The sequence below is a fragment of the Cornus florida genome, unplaced genomic scaffold (genome assembly GCF_030987335.1).
Source record: "Cornus florida cultivar Cherokee Brave unplaced genomic scaffold, ASM3098733v1 CherokeeBrave_3.0.0_Hap2_Chr04, whole genome shotgun sequence".
NCBI classification, from domain to species: Eukaryota; Viridiplantae; Streptophyta; class Magnoliopsida; order Cornales; family Cornaceae; genus Cornus; species Cornus florida.
Window position 1 is genome coordinate 2,281,741 of NW_026775574.1, and position 17,482 is coordinate 2,299,222.

The following is a 17,482-nucleotide window of genomic DNA, read 5'->3' on the forward strand; positions in this document are numbered from 1 at the left end:
TTCAATAAACAGTATTTAATAAGAATTTTTTACACAAATTACTGGAAAAAATAAAAAGAAGAATAATTTTTACACAATAATTAATAAGATGGACTGTCTCTCCTCTTACACTGTTTCAATCAATGTTTTAGTTAGTTTTAAAAGCAGTTCGACACTTTTTATCATTTTCACTTGTATATATGATTAAGAAATTACACCAAGATTGTTTGGTAGCTTTGTTTTTATATGTGATGAATATAACTCCAGAAGAACAAAAAGGCCAAGAAGCCCAATTTGGGCTCGAATAAGAAAACTGGGACAGAAATTGGGCTACACCTACCGAACCCAGCAAGCAAAACAACCAAAGCCCAAGCTAGACTATGACTAACACAATAAATGACCAGCTTGAGACCATCAAATAGGAGAAGATATTGAGTGAGGCCGGCGTCCGTATGCCTACTCCGTCAGAATACATTATTTTAGTTAGTTGAGAGAAATTTTCTATTTGAGTGAGACATATTTTATTAAATAATTTATTCGGATTGAATAAATATGTTAATGACATGGCATGTCTTGCTCATTCAAAATTTACTCACTAAATAGATGCTAATTAAGAGCATTAAAATAAGTGGGTGAATCAAGTATAAGTGCAATACACGAAATGTCAATAACTCATTTTAAACGAGGTAGAAAACAGGAGCTAGTTGGATTACCCGGAACAATTCGACCATCAAAAGTTAATTTTATAAGAGGGAGATAAAAAATTTCCCTCAACTAACTTAGAATAATGTATTTTAGTTAATATACAAGTTAATTAGAATACATTGTTCTATACTGGTTTTATTCTCAACATTGGACAGTCAATATATAAGTTAGAGATAAGAAAACCAATTTCCGAAGTTTGAAATTAAATAAAAGATGAGGAGAACTCAAATTCAAATTAGAAAACTCCTCAAATCCTCAACAAATCGCAAGAGCTGAAAGGCCATGTCTATAAGAACGATATTGACCAAGAAAAAGGTTTGTACAATTAATTCACAAAACTTTCTGTTTTAATTATTTACTCTAATCATTGACTTTATCATCTTAGAGTTTTTTGACAAGCATTACACGGATATCATTTAACAATGCTTGTATGAGATAAAAATGAATGGTTATGATGAGTTTTATATTTAGAAAATGATACGTAGTTATCCTTTGGGAGAAAAAAAAACAAAGAATCATGATGATAGATTCATGACATCAATCTCAAATCACATAAAAATCGTTGGGGGTTGCTTGGCTGTGGGACTAGGTAGCATTAATCTTTTAACTTTTTTGTGTTCTTATGGCGTCAAGAATAGTGTGGCACTTCTCAAATCTTATAGTAAGGATTTGGCAATTCGTCATCTTTTTCTTTTCTTGACAAATTAAAGAGAGTCGACTTACAGATTTAAATCACATAAAATTGGAATAAGAGCGAATTCGAGAGTAAAAAGTATGAGAATGACCGAATTAAGTCATAAATAGTGAAATTTTGAATCAAAACGTGAAAGTAGGAGTGCGTTTGGAACATGAGTAACACTCACTGATAAGAATTTTGCGACGTAATTAAGGACATACCAAAGCCACACAATTTTTAAACGAACATTGACGTCATATTGAAGAAAAAAAAATTAAATGAAAGGGAGGGAAGGAAGTATGACTGAGACATCTATAAGGAAGAGATTAAACGTTTCATTCGAGAATGAAAAAAACTAAAAATTTATTTTGAACGGTAGAATAAAAAGAAAGATAAATTTTTAAATAATTTTTACCATTAAGCTCATTCTTTACTTTATTTATGATATTTATTAAATATTTATAAAAAAATATGTAATAATTTAAAAATTTCATAATAGACCATTTGTTTCTCTCTACAAGTTTGTGAAAACTTACTTTCTATTATCATTTCTTTTTTTATATTATCTTTATTCCTTATTTTTTAATTTTTCTTCCACCACTCTTTTTTTTGTCTTGCTACCGAACATAGCATTTGTCTAGTTGGGATAGCGTTTTACCACGGGCTTTGCCAATTTATTAGATGCCCATCCACTCAGCCTTATCTGTTTTGGAAATGTGAAAACTTTGTCCCCTTAACAAATTTGAAAAATGAAACATGTCGATATGATAGATCCCCACGTGTGCACATGGCACTATATTTTGAGCTTATCCATTACCAATTAATTTCCATTGATTTGAATAGTGGGCCCCACCCAATTCTGATATAGGTAGTAGAGATCCAATGCGATATACAGCTGTACTGCAGTACTGGCGACTTGCTTTGTTGCTTTGGAGGATCGAATGCAGCAAGTGTCGATTGTGTCGGACGGACCCGATACTTCGTCATATCCAGTTATCGACAGCTAAAACCGGACAAAATAAATAGATCCAAAATTCCAATCTGTGTTTTTTATTTTAAATTTTTTAATATTTTTTTTTGGGTCAAATATAACCAATTGAAAATTATTGTGTTAAAAAATAAATATGACATGTTAAAAGTAAATATAATATATTGAGAAGTGTACCGTACTATTATTGTAGAGGATATGAGAATGAGTCATTGGGGATAAATGCAATTTTCTTTTTGAATAAACAAATTGTTTTATAATTCCAAATATTTAAAATATGAGCTGAAATGTCAACCGAGGATTCACATCAGACTATCATTTTCTTAATTTAGATAATTTTTATACATAATTAAATTCTTGATTTCAACAAACTACTATGTTCCTTTTCATATATTTAAACTCGTGAAGTAAATTAATTCAATCTTGAATAAATCTTGTATCTAATATAAGCGGTTAATTGATTCAAAATGTAATATTTGTTCTAATTATTTCTTTGTTGAATAAATGATCATTCTACATTCAAGTAAAATATTTAAAAAAAAAAAAAAATCAAATTTCTAAAAAATCATAACATCTTAAGTTCAAAAACCAACCACGTCCTTTCACAACTGCCGACGCATTTCGCAACCACCACCTCCTTCTGCCACCATTGTCACCACTATTCCACCATTGCTACCTTCATCCACCACCATCTTCTTCTACCACTTTTATCGTTGATTGTCATTTGTTTCTCACTTTATTCTTCCCTATAAAACTAGGTTCAAGAGTAATGTAAGAAATAAGTTCATGCGTGAACTTGAATAATTTACGTAATGATGACTTTTTATTTATTTATCCTCTTGTTTTGAAATCCAAAACAAAACTCAAATTTGAGCAAAAATTTAGTATTACCTCCGTCTTATAATAATTGTCAATTTAAAAATTTTTGACTCACTATCGTCTTTTATTTTTGAATTAAAATATTTCTTTAATATACTTATATATTATCTATATCTCATACTAGATACTAGAGGTCTATTTCGATAACTTTAAGTCACAAAAATTGTGAGTTAAAATTTTTAAAAATGACAAAATATGAGAGGAGGAAATAGTATAAAAGAGAGTGGAGCTTGAATTTTATGAACGGAAACTCAAAGCAAAAGCTCAAACACTTAAAACACAACAACCACGTATGTATGAAATAATGAAATTCCCAAATGGGTCATCCGGTGGTACAACGTTGTTGGCATCTATGTTTGCCTCGTGGCGACTTCCACTAAGCACAAAGGACAGAATTGAACCCTCGACACCTTAAACGGTGTCACTCTGTTCCACATTCTCCATTTCTCGGATTTCTATCCCTTACCTCCTAATATATTATACTCCGTATATTATATATATATATATATATATATATATATATATATATATATCTACCTATCTTTTTCTTGGTTAAATTTTGATAAAATAAAAATAGTTATAAGAAGATTGTAGAAGCTAGACATTCTCAACGACATCCATAGGACGTATGGTCATTTTTTTGTGTTTTTGTAGATGTGGCTTGTTGGGATTCAAATGTCAAAAACCTGGTAATCTCTTCAGCTGTTCTTGAATACTACTGGTACTAGTTTTAATTTTGTTTTTATACATTTGTTTCTCTCAACTCTTCATTTGCCACTCACTGTGTTTTGTTATTCGTGATGCAATATCTTTCTAGATTTGATCTCATTCATCAATATCTGAATCTATTCTATTCCCTTCCATTTTTATGAGTACAACGTGATGCTCTCTGCCTTGTCCTCTTGTCCACCCATAGTCTGATTCGCTCGTCTGCAGAAACTTCTCTGAGAAATTTCTTAAACCCCTTTATTTGCTTTATTTTGATACACACACATTTTTAGTACTTTGTTGCAAAAATTAGTAGTCTTCTCTTTGGGTTAAATGCTTGTGCTACTGTTGTGTTCTTGGTTTGATAGCTTTGTTGTAGACTAGTAGCGAGAAATGGTGTCAAAATCATACTCAAACCTCTTGGAGCTTGCCTCTGGGGATGCTCCGTCGCCGTCTTTTGGCCGTATGAACCGTCGAATTCCGCGAATTATGACGGTGGCGGGTATAATGTCAGATCTAGATGATGACCCATCAGAGAGTGTGTGCTCTGATCAGTCCTCGTCGTCGGTCCAGCGTGACCGGATAATTATTGTAGCTAACCAGCTGCCCATAAGAGTGCAGCGAAAATCGGATAATAGCAAGGGTTGGGTTTTCAGTTGGGATGAGAATTCACTTCTCCTTCAATTGAAAGATGGGTTGGGGGATGATGAATTTGATTTCATATATGTGGGTTGTCTCAAGGAAGAGATTCACCCAAATGAACAAGATGAGGTCTCCCAGATACTCCTTGAGACATTCAAGTGTGTGCCCACTTTTCTACCACCAGATCTGTCTAGCAAGTACTATCACGGGTTCTGCAAACAACAATTGTGGCCTTTGTTCCATTACATGTTGCCCCTGTCACCGGACCTCGGTGGTAGGTTTAATCGGTCGCTGTGGCAGGCTTATGTCTCGGTGAATAAGATTTTTGCAGATAGGATTATGGAAGTGATTAACCCAGAAGATGATTTTGTATGGGTTCATGACTATCATCTCATGGTGTTACCCACCTTCTTGAGGAAGAGGTTCAATAGAGTAAAACTTGGTTTTTTCCTCCATAGCCCTTTTCCTTCATCGGAGATTTATAAGACTTTACCAATCAGGGAAGACCTTTTGCGGGCTCTTCTGAATTCTGATTTAATTGGATTCCATACTTTCGACTATGCCAGGCATTTCCTCTCGTGTTGCAGTCGAATGCTTGGTCTGTCTTATGAATCAAAACGGGGTTATATTGGCCTTGAATATTATGGTCGGACCGTAAGTATTAAAATTCTTCCTGTTGGTATCCATATGGGTCAGCTTCAATCTGTCTTGAGTCTTACAGAGACGGAAGCAAAGGTTGCCGAGCTCATTAGCCAGTTCTGTGATCAGGGTAGGATACTGTTGCTTGGGGTGGATGATATGGACATATTTAAGGGCATTAGCTTGAAGCTATTGGCAATGGAACAGCTGCTTGTGCAGCACCCAGAGTGGCAGGGGAAGGTTGTTTTAGTGCAAATAGCCAATCCAGCTAGGAGCCGAGGCAAAGATGTAAAAGAAGTGCAGTCTGAGACATATTCAACTGTGAAGCGGATAAATGAAACTTTTGGTAAACCAGGGTATGAACCTGTTGTCTTGATCGACCAGCCCCTCAAGTTTTATGAGAGAATTGCTTATTATGTTGTTGCTGAATGTTGTTTGGTCACGGCAGTTAGGGATGGGATGAATCTCATTCCATATGAATACATAATCAGTCGCCAAGGAAATGAAAGACTAGATAAAATTTTGGGATTGGAAGCATCCACTCCAAAGAAGAGCATGTTGGTTGTATCTGAATTTATTGGGTGCTCCCCTTCTTTAAGTGGAGCAATTCGAGTAAACCCGTGGAATATTGAAGCAGTGGCTGATGCAATGGAGTGTGCATTAGAGATGGCTGAGCCAGAAAAACAGTTACGGCATGAAAAACATTATAGATATGTTAGTAGCCATGATGTTGGGTATTGGGCTCGTAGTTTCTTGCAAGATTTGGAGAGAACGTGTAAGGATCATGTGCGGCGCAGGTTCTGGGGTATTGGATTTGGTTTAAGTTTCAGGGTTGTTGCACTAGATCCAAGTTTCAGGAAGCTCTCAATGGAGCACATTGTTTCAGCTTACAAAAGGACTACCACTAGGGCAATTCTTCTGGATTATGATGGTACTCTAATGCCTCAGGGTTCAATTGATAAGAGTCCAAGCTCTAAAACCATTGACATCCTAAACAGTTTGTGTAGAGATAAGAACACTATGGTTTTCATTGTCAGTGCAAGGAGCCGAAACACGTTAGCAGAATGGTTTTCTTCTTGTGAAAAGTTGGGGATAGCAGCTGAGCATGGCTATTTCCTTAGGTATTTAGATAAAAATTCTCATTGTTGGTTTATACAAAATGATTATGGGTCTAATTGAAAATTAATAATTGTGTATTTCCAGGCTGAAGCGAGATGTGGAATGGGAAATATGCGTACCCATCGTAGACTGTAGCTGGAAGCAGATTGCAGAACCAGTTATGAAGCTTTACACAGAGACAACTGATGGTTCCACGATTGAAGACAAGGAAACTTCACTCGTCTGGTGTTACGAGGATGCAGATCCTGATTTTGGATCTTGTCAAGCCAAGGAACTTCTTGATCATCTCGAAAGTGTACTTGCCAATGAACCAGTAATGGTCAAGAGTGGGCAGAATATTGTGGAGGTTAAGCCACAGGTATCCATCAAATACTTGTTGATTAATTACCAATTTATCATTCTGAGTTTCACATGACAAGTTAAGAGCCTGTTCAAAGTTCTATATTAAGGGTCAGCTAAACATGAACACAAATGTATTTTGGGGGGTTGTACCTCTAGTTGTTTGGGATTAAGGGTTTCCCAATTTGTTCAATTTGGTATGGAAGAAGTACCTTCTTTTACATATCTTGCATATATTTTTCTTGTGCTGCCATGATGTCCATCACGTTTTACGCTTAAATGACTTGCACCACTAGAAGAAAAGAACTGTTATAGATTGTAGGAGATAGTGTCCCCCCCCACCCTCCCACTGAAACAAGCAAGCATTAGGGCCTTGTATCTGAAACATGATAGTTGAAAGTGCCCAAGCTTGTCTGTGAATTACAATAAGTGTTTATTTGGCCAGCCAGGTTGCTTAACTCTTCCACTGAAGTCTATATTCCAACTCAAATCCTTTGTTGGAAAACATCAAATCTGCTTATGCATTGCAGCATTGGTCAATTGGGCTTTGATTGCTGGTAGTTTAATAGATTAGAGCTGTAGTAAATTTTTTTTTTTATCCCTAATGTTTGGTGCGATTCTGGTTGAACATCAACATGAGCTTATTTATTGATCAGTTAGGCTTGATTTAGGCTAGATGGGCACAATAGAGTTGAGTAATAGATTTTGGTGAGAATTTGAACTAGGTAACATTGCCATCAATTTTCACTTGAGAAAGTTGTTTTCTAAGCAAGCTATTGAATGTATCATTCCCCCTTCTTCTTTATTATTATTATTTTTTTCCTTTCCTTTTTTTTGGAGGGTTGTAACTCGAGGTGTCTGGGTTCAAAGGTTTCCCAATTTGTTCAATTTGTTATGGAAGAAATACATTCTTTTGCTCATCATGCATGCTTTTCTCTTGTGCTGCCATGATGTCCAATGTGTTCTGCACTTAAATGACTAGCAATACTAGAAGAATTTTTATTTTTTATTTTTTTTTATAGACATGTAGGAGATAGTATTCCCCCCAGTTGTTGGAAAACATCAAGTCAGCTTATGCAATGGTCAATTGGGAGTGATTGCTGGTAGTTGGATAGACTAGAGCTGCAGTAAATTATTGTTATTGTTATTATTATTTTTCCTATGGTTGGTCCGAGTCTGGTTGATTTAACTCATCCACTAATGCCTATATTCTAAGGTGAAAACATCAATCTGGGCTTATTCATTGATTAGCCGGGCTTTATTTAGGCTAGGTGGGCACAGTAGAGTTGCAGTAATAGATTTTTAGTGAGAATTTGAACTAGGTAACACTGCCATCAATTTTCACTTGAGAAAGTTGTTTACTAAGCAAGCTATTAAATGTATCATTCCCCTCCTTTTTTCCATAAGAATGTAAACAAATTTCAACCTTCTTAAAATAGTACAGTTTGATTTACAGCCAGAGTCCTTAACGTTTTTTATGTGTATGTATGCAGGGTGTAAGCAAGGGACTTGTGGCCAAACGCTTACTTTCCACCATGCAAGAGAGGGGAATGTCACCAGACTTCGTCCTCTGCATAGGAGATGACCGATCTGATGAAGACATGTTTGAGGAAATTATCAGTTCCATTGCTGGCCCATCTATAGCGCCTGGTGCAGAAGTTTTTGCTTGTACTGTTGGTCGAAAGCCAAGTAAGGCCAAGTACTATCTGGATGATACAGTGGAAATTGTTAGGTTGATGCAGGGCTTGGCCTCCGTTGCACAGCAAACATTCCCCATGTAGGCTTTGCAAATATTTAGAAAGGTGCAATCTGCAACCACATGGCCGAATATTACCATCAAATAGTAGGTTTTTTCCTTCTCTTGCTATGTAAGTTGGTGTAGTGCTGCTAAGAGAAGTTGCGAAATGGATAATTTTTCTAGTGTTTGATTGCCATCTAATGAAGCTGTTAATATGTTTTCGTGTCATGACATCTTGTTCTCTCTGTTGCATATGTGTGTTAATAGGTTCCCTTGGCAGGAAAATTTGTTTTATTTTTTTAAAAAAACCTTATATCTTGTATTCTGGACTGGGATCACCCTTCATGGTGGTACAAATGGAATTTCAGTTCATTTGGGAAAGTGCTTCAACTGAGGTTGTTACTGCTCATTTTCTTAGCTTTTTTAGGTACCAGGTTTGAACCTGTCATGGCATTTTTTTTTGCAGGTATCTGTACTTGCTTCCAAGTGCTGGAATTGCTGTTCATGAAAGTTATGTTTCAGATAAATCTTTGGCCCATTCTTTCCTGACTCTTGTCTTTTTAAATGGTCATTAGCTAGTATAAGTTTTAGTTTATAGTGTCACCTTCCTGGGAAGGATCTATTAGGGGTGACAAAGTTCGACGCGACCCGCCAACACGATACGAGTTAAATGGGTAATGGGTTTACCATAAACGGGTTCGTGTTATAAACGGGTTGGCACGAATAACCCGTTTAGTTAAACGTGTCGTGTTTAGGTTTTGGCCCGTTCTATGTATTGGTGAATAATGTATAATGAATATTATATTCGGTGATAGGAAAAGAGTTGTGTCTTGCTCAACTTTTAGGTTTTTTTTCTCACTTGGGTAAATTTGGAAAGCAGAGGTATGCTTGTTTTGTAAGAACGGTTTTCTGTTTATGAGAACTGAAAATGAGAGAACTGTACAAAAATCTTTTTGGTTGACAGTTTCTAAGAATGTTGTCTGAAAGTTCAGTTAAAAAATTGTCCATTTTCAAAAAATATTTGAGAATAGTTTTATGATTTTCTGTTTTTAAGTGACAAAGCAGTTACATTAGAAGTAAAATACATGATGCGTGTATCAATTTTTTTCCCTCCTTCCACATCATCACGTTGATGTTACTCTGCAGAGAGCGATGATATAATTATTTTATTAGGTGATACCAAAGTCGCTGCCGTTACCTAGAGGACAGGTATATCATCATCAGCAACACCGCCGCAATCTTCATCACCACTAAAATGCATGCTACTATTCCATGGCCCGCCGCAACAGCCACCTCCCACCGCCACTTCCTAGCTTCTGTCTCTGTCCATATGCGACCATTTCATGTGGTCACCACCAGTAGCACCACCATCACGCTTCTTCTTCTTTTTTTTTTTTTTTTTAGCTTTGTTACATAGTTCTCTTTTCTGTTTTTTGTGGAACAACAGTTTTGGAAGGAACATTTTGGTCATGCATAAATGAAAATAAATATTTTATGACATGATAGATCATACACTCAATCCTTTGGTTAAATATAAATCATGAATTTACTATGGTCCCACTAAATACCTATCCATGGTCCTGAATTGGTAAGGGGTGTTCATTTGTTAGCAAGATTTTCCGCCACGTGTTGAGGTAATGTTCGTCAATCTGATAAACCGATATAATTGGATTAATTAAATTTTTAGTCTCATGATTCAATCGGATTGGAGTGTTTAAAAACCGATCTTCAAATTTATATATAAAATATATATATACACTTGTAGGTGCAAAATTCTGCTCAACCAATAATAATTGAGAAAAATAATACAACACACCCAAGAACAGTAAAAATAAATAAGAACAGTGTATAGAGAAGCGTAGAATTGCTTGGATTCCTTTATTGGAGGTCTGTGCCTCTATTTATACACACAAATTGGTAGAATTAAGGTAGGACTCGCATTGCTTGTCCTCCAATTCTTCCCATACATGACTTTATTTACAAATAGAGTTCTTTCTATTGTATAATATTTCCTACATAGAACTTGCCTTGTATAGAACTTCCCATAAAAGAATTCTCCTTTTATGATAAATCCTTCTACCGATAGGATTTGTCCAATCTTGGAAAACTGGGCTGAATACACCTTGAACTAGTTGGGCTTGAATAACGGGCCGGATGTTTGAGGTTACCATGTTGGGCTGATAATCTCTTGATTCAGGCTTCAACGGGACTGAAGGTCAAATAACAATAGTATTGGGCTTGTGAATAGTGATCTTGGACTAGCCTCAAACTCAATTTGGGTTTGAGCGAGGTGGGCTTCATAAACTCATCATGGATAAGTTTATATTTATGATGACGTGGATTATTCTCATTGGAGGGAGATTTTTCCCTCCACACTTTGCCCCCAATTCCTCTTTAATTGGGTTACGGCTCCTAATTAAAGGGGAATTGAAGTTGTGCAGTTGCCACTTTCGCACGAGGCGTTTCCATTTGTGTCTTTTGTTATTCTGACTCAAGGACTTCTTCAAGACTTGCTTTTGCTCTCAGTGTGCTCGTTCCGTCCATTGTGTTCTTCACATTCTCGTATCTCCAGGTTAGTTCTTCTTTCCCTTCTTCCAATCTTGCATTATGAGTACTTCGACTACTCCTGAACGTATAGAAATCGCAGATTTTGAGTCCACGCCCTCGTCTTCCCCTAATCTCATTAGGGTTCCTCCTCCTAGGGTTTCGAACTTCCTTAAGTCTGCAGATGACTCGGTTAATCAGTCGGATGTTTCCCCAATCCAGGCTGAGACATCCACCTCTAGGTCGGACAGTATTTTTACTAAGGAAGAAAGAAACGCAATTTTATCTGTTCGTCGTATCAAGTTTTCCATTGAATCCGTAATGGAAAATTTTGAGATTCCCGAGGGGGTAGAAATTGTAGAATACCCCAAGGGCGCTAATTTTTGTGCCGGTGAGGGCGTCGGAGAAGACGAGTTGCTCCTCTCTGTTGGGCATCTTAACGCTCTTAGATTCCCCCTTTATCCTTTTTATCATTTAGTCTTTAACAAATTGGGGATTGCACTACAAGTAAACCCTAACTTCCTTCGAGTAATCTCGGCACTCCTCATTCGCCTATGGCTGGAGAGTCTTGACCTAACTCTGGCTGACTTGCTGATCACTTACACTATTTCTAAGCATGGAACCGAACCTGGTCGTTTCTATTTCACCTCTCCCTTGCACCAGAGGATATGTACAGACCTCCCTACTTCTGAAAAGAAGTGGAAAGAGAGGATGATAATTGTTAAAAGAAGATGGGCCGTACCTCAATCAAGCAAACTCCCAATCCCACACAAGTTCGGGAAGTTAGGTATAGAACGTCCCCCCTCTCTTCATAAAGATTGTTCTGGCTGTTTCCCATGTCGAGTCTTATTCTTTCGGTATATTTATGAGTTTCTTGGTGTTTTTTCAATGACATTCCCCTCCTCTGCTACCAAGAAGAGGTTTTCCTTCCTTGAAGAGCAGGTTTGGAAAGAGCCTCCTTCTGTTGAGGACTTGCTTACCTTCGCAAACCTTAAAGCAATTGCTTCCAGATCCGTAGTTGCAGATCTCATGGACCTCTCACTTCCATCTTTCGATAGCTTCCCTATGACTGAGGAAGAAAAACAAAGGACTGAAGCCTTGAAGAAAAAGGCTGCAGAAAGTGCCCCATTGACTATATTGCGCTCAAATGAACAGGAGAAAGAGATTGATGAAATTCCTCTGTACAAGAAGGCGAGGTTGACTTCTTCTTCAACTACGAAATCCAAGAACGCTTCCAACTCAAAAAGTAAAAGAAAGAAGGCTGAAGAGACTAATCCTGAAGAGGAGGTCAGAGCTTACGTCCTTGCTGAAGCTGGAGCACCTTGGACTCCTTCTTTTTCGAGGGCTGACAAATCAGTCCTCCATACCGGTGATTCTATGATCACTGATCCATCTGCGGCGCTGGCTGTTGCTCGGGGAATGTGGCTCCCCAAAGATAAAGAGATTATTGGTAGGATGGGATTGGAGCAGCTACTCCCTTTTGCCCCCGTTCGAGCCACTTCTTCCATTTTCGTAATCATTTCGCCAATTTTCTTATATCCTTATCGTTTCTATCTGATGATGCAGGGCCTGTATCACACTATGGCTCTTTGTGCCACTGCTGAGGCTTAGTCTCTCTCCATTCAGAAGCTGGAGAAAGACCTTAGCAATTCTAAGAAGAAGGCATCTCATGCTATTGCAAATACACAAATTGCATATGAAGCTAGGGATGTTTATAAGAAGCATCTAGCTGCTTCTGACGCGAAAGTGGAGTCGCTGGAGGCTGAGGTTTAGCGTTTTAACGATGCCCTTAGCACCTGCATCATTGTAGGGAGGTAGATGCAGGGGCGTTACTCCAGTTTAGTGTGCTTGTCTAGCGCCAAGGCCTACAGGTCCGGCTTCAATCAAGGTTCAGGCGAGAAAACAACAGATCCGGAGGCTTTTGACACTCATATAGGGGTGTCTTTCCCCTATAATGAGGGCCCAAAGGCTCAGGAAACTGAAGTGCTCTTTGCCGAGATGGTGAAGGCTCATCCTGAAGTCCCTCCAGCTCCAAGTGCATTAACTCCTACAGCTGCTCCTGGCCCTTCAATTCCTCCAACTTCAAGTCCAGCTGTGGTGGACGCTTTTGAATCTACTCCGTTTGATCCGAAGAAGAAGTATGATCAAGTAATCTCGTTTTTTGTAATGAAACAATATTTGGAATGATAGTTATGAATGATATAACCATGTTTCTTAAGCTGTGATGCCTTAATTTTGCTTCGACTGAGTATGCTTGAATGCCTTTAATATTGCACACACTTTATTGAATGTGAACATTTTAAGGAAAGTACCCTGCCTGAGGGTTCCACATTTGTTATAGTCCGAAGCAAAACTAAATTAGATGTGAAGAAGGGATCTCCTTTGACAGTCTACCTGATATCGGAGGATTGTTTTTCCCTTTGGTGATTTAACCGTCAAGGGAACCCTTCTTGAAATGGATTTGTGTGAAGTAAATATGTATATACGTGTTTCTTCTTGTATTTTTTCGATGTGGGACAACCTTGTGGCTCATACTACTGAGCTTAGAGCCAGTAAGTATGACCTCTACATGACATTTGTCCCAGGCAATTTAAAGCATGAGATAATTGATTCCTCGACCCTGAGCCTGAGGGGAAATTTTGCTGAACCGGACACTTAAGGTCCGTAGCGAATGAACTACTCCCCGGCGCTGAGCCTGAGGGGAAATTTTGCTGAACCGGACACTTAGGGTTCGAAGCGAATGAACTACTCCCCGGCACTGAGCCTGAGGGGAGATGTGCTGAGCCGGACACTTAGGGTCCGAAACAAATAAATTACTCCCCGGCGCTGAGCCCGAGGGGAGGTGTGCTGAGCCGGAAACACCTCGTGCGAAAATGGCAACTGTATAACTTCAATTCCCCTTTAATTAGGAGCCGTAACCCAATTAAAGAGGAATTGGGGGCAAAGTGTGGAGGGAAAAATCTCCCTCCAATGAGAATAATCCACGTCATCATAAATATAAACTTATCCATGATGAGTTTATGAAGCCCACCTCACTCAAACCCAAATTGAGTTTGAGGCTAGTCCAAGATCACTATTCACAAGCCCAATACTATTGTTATTTGACCTTCAGTCCTGTTGAAGCCCGAATCAAGAGATTATCAGCCCAACATGGTAACCTTAAACATCCGGCCCATTATTCAAGCACATCTGGTTTAAGGTGTATTCAGCCCAATTTTCCAAGATTGGACAAATCCTATCGGTAGAAGGATTTATCATAAAAGGAGAATTTTTTTATGGGAAGTTTTATACAAGACAAGTTCTATGTAGGAAATATTATACAATAGAAAGAACTCTATTTGTAAAGAAAGTCATGTTATACTTGTACCCTACGATTTTACAATTTTTATGCATTTTTATGCAAAGAAAAACAAAGGCATGTTTCAATAATTGCTTGTGTTTAGAATCTCTTCTTTCATAAGTAACTTATGTGCGGCAACATTTACCGTTACTATTGTCCTACATCGATTAGAAATAGAAAGAATATGCAATTAATATATGCATGATTTCATACATCAAAACGCCACGAAGAGAGTCTCTGTGGAGGAAAGTCTCCCAAGCAAATGAATGGGAGACATCCCAGTCACAGTGACTCTTTTTTCGTGGCCTCTTATCATTTTTGAGTCCTCGGCCTCGCCTACTCCAAGATACTCTTCAAGTGCATGGAATTCTTCCTAGTCCATGCTTCGGACCCTAAGTGTCCAGCTCAATACACATCCTCTCAGGCTCAACGCCGAGGAATAAAACGCTTTGGACCCTAAGTGTACGGTTCTGCAAACTCCTCCTCAGGCTCAGCGCCAAGGAGTCATTCGCTTCGGATCCTAAGTGTCCGACTCAGCACACCTCCCTTCGGGCTCAGCGCCGGGGAGTAAGTCATTCGTTACGGACCCTAAGTGTCCGGCTCAGCAAACTTCTCCTCAGGCTCAGTGCCGGGGAGTAATTCATTTGCTACGGACCCAAAGTGTCCGGCTCAGCACACCTCCCCTCGGGCTCAGCGCCGGGGAATAATTTATTCGCTTCGGACCCTAAGTGTCCGGCTCAGCACACCTCCCCTCGGGCTCAACGCCGGGGAGTAATTCATTCGCTACGGACCTTAAGTGTCCGGCTCAGCAAATTTCTCCTCAGGCTCAGCACCGAGGAGTCATTCGCTTCGGATCCTAAGTGTCCGGCTCAGCACATCTCCCCTCAGGCTCAGCGCCGAGGAGTAAGTCATTCTTTACAAACCCTAAGTGTCCGGCTCAGCAAACTTCTCCTCAGGCTCAGCGCCGGGGAGTAATTCATTCGCTATGGACCCAAAGAATGACTTAGGGTCCGTAAAGAATGACTTAATCCTTGGCGCTGAGCCTGAGGGGAGATGTGCTGAGCCGGACACTTAGGATCCGAAGCGAATGACTCCTCGGTGCTGAGCCTGAGGAGGAGTTTGCTGAGCCGGACACTTAAGGTCCGTAGTGAATGAATTACTCCAGGGCACTGAGCCCGAGGGGAGGTGTGTTGAGCCGGACACTTAGGGTCCGAAGCGAATAAATTACTCCCCAACGCTGAACCCGATGGGAGGTGTGCTGAGCCGGACACTTTCGGTTCGTAGCGAATGAATTACTCCCCGGCACTGAGCCTGAGGAGAAGTTTGCTAAGCCGAACACTTAAGGGTCCGTTTGGATGGCGATAACATTATATGTTATGGTTTGGTATGATATAAAAACAACCGTTTTGGTATTGGTATGTTTTTAGTAGAAATTAGATCCATATTTGGTAACGATTGTTTTGTTTTTGATAATTGTATATCAGAAACATAATAACGCGTTTGGTATTGTCATGCGTTTTAAGGAATCCGAAAACAAAACACGTTTGGGAATAGTGTTTTGTTATTAAAAATTCTGAATCAATAACAGAATACCTGTTTGATAAAGACTGTTTTGTTTTGTTTTGAAAAATTATATATATGAATACAATTATAAGTTTGTATGTAAAATAGTTCATTTTTCTTTATGATTTGAGATAATTTGTGGAAAAAAAAAAAAAAAAAAAATTCTGCATTAGAGTTGGGAAATTTTTTTTTTTGTTAAATTTACATGTATAATGGCAACCAAACTACTTTGTAATAATGAATAAATCTGCATAAACATGATTAATGGCAACCAAATTACAAATCTAACTTTGTAATAATCTTTCAATGAGAGTAGATCTTTGCACTCCATTTATCTTTTTCTTTTGGCTTGCATTCCATTTAACTTTGTTTTGTTTCATATATATATATATTCATGATGAATGTGTGAGAGAGAGAGATCCTTGTAGTTGAAACAAACAAGAAACAAAGCCAAAACGTTAATCGTCTTGAATTGGTCAGAGTTGAAATTTGGTGAACATTGAAGCTTGTGAATAGTTTTACTTCACTTAGATTAGTTTGAAATTTTGTAGTGGAGGTCCTTCAAATTGGTAATATTTTTTTTTGTTTAGTCATAAGACCATTTCCCCTTTTGTTGAGTATTTATTTTGATAACGGACTTGTGAATATTTCATACAATATCCAACCATAAGCAGAATTGATAAATATGAATAAAGATTAAAAGCAAGCAATCAAGGAAGATCCCTCTTACAAGACTGAACAACATTCACATATATAATAATTGTATAGTTTTGCTTTATACATCACAATCTTAAGAACTTGAGTGTTGCACCATTCACATATATACTTCCATATATAAGGAGCTAGACATTCCTTTATAATAGTATGTGTGTACACACACACTTCATTACACTTACATAAAATGTACACATAACTGGAGATCACTAATATTCATTCCATAAAATGTACACCCACTTTTTGATACTTGCATAGGCCTCCATTTGATTAACTTAGAGATCACTAGCTTTCTGGAGTTGCAGCAAATGGAGAATGCTTCCTATCAATCCCACTGGTGCCACTGCCTACAACTTACTGCCATGTCCTTCAATGTAGTAGCAAAAAATGAGTTTGAATGTAAAACAAGACATTACCTATAGTAGCAAAATATAAAGCAGAGTTAAATTCAATTATTATTATTTTTTTTTAAAAAAAAATCCGGCATGACTTCCCCTTAAAAATGGACATTTCCAAAATTTCAAAACACAATAAACCCAAGGGACACCGCCCACAAAATTAATTCAATAAGGGACACCGCCCACAAAATTCATTTAACAAGGGACACCGCCCACAAAATTATTTCAACAAGGGACACCGCCCACAAAATTCATTTAACAAGGGACACCGCCCACAAAATTATTTCAACAAGGGACACCGCCCACAAAATTCAATTAACAAGGGACACCGTCCACAAATTTAATTCAAGCAAGATATATCTAACCTTCTTTCAGGCTAAGCTGCAAATTTGGAGTGTAAATGACCTCATGCAAAACAAAATACATGAAGAACATTAGAGAAAAACAAAATAACACACGGTAGGAATGAAATGATTAGAAATAGTAAACAAGATATATCTAACCTTTTTTC

General features: G+C 38.0%; 1 protein-coding gene and 1 long non-coding RNA gene across 2 annotated transcripts; one reads left to right on the top strand and one right to left on the bottom strand.

The window, feature by feature from the left end:
* The first annotated feature begins 3,779 nt into the window (after positions 1-3,779).
* LOC132302462 (alpha,alpha-trehalose-phosphate synthase [UDP-forming] 6) lies at positions 3,780-8,793 on the top strand. Its single transcript, XM_059799336.1, has 3 exons — positions 3,780-6,337; positions 6,420-6,693; positions 8,168-8,793. Exons 1-3 carry the CDS (start codon positions 4,329-4,331, stop codon positions 8,453-8,455), a joined length of 2,571 nt encoding a protein of 856 aa, XP_059655319.1. The 5' UTR covers positions 3,780-4,328; the 3' UTR covers positions 8,456-8,793.
* Positions 8,794-16,609: 7,816 nt separating this feature from the next.
* On the bottom strand, positions 16,610-17,459 carry LOC132305549 (uncharacterized). The gene is made up of 2 exons (XR_009481627.1): positions 17,337-17,459; positions 16,610-16,940 (listed from the first exon to the last, which is right to left on the bottom strand). It is a non-coding gene; the product is annotated as an uncharacterized LOC132305549 (long non-coding RNA).
* Positions 17,460-17,482: the final 23 nt, after the last annotated feature.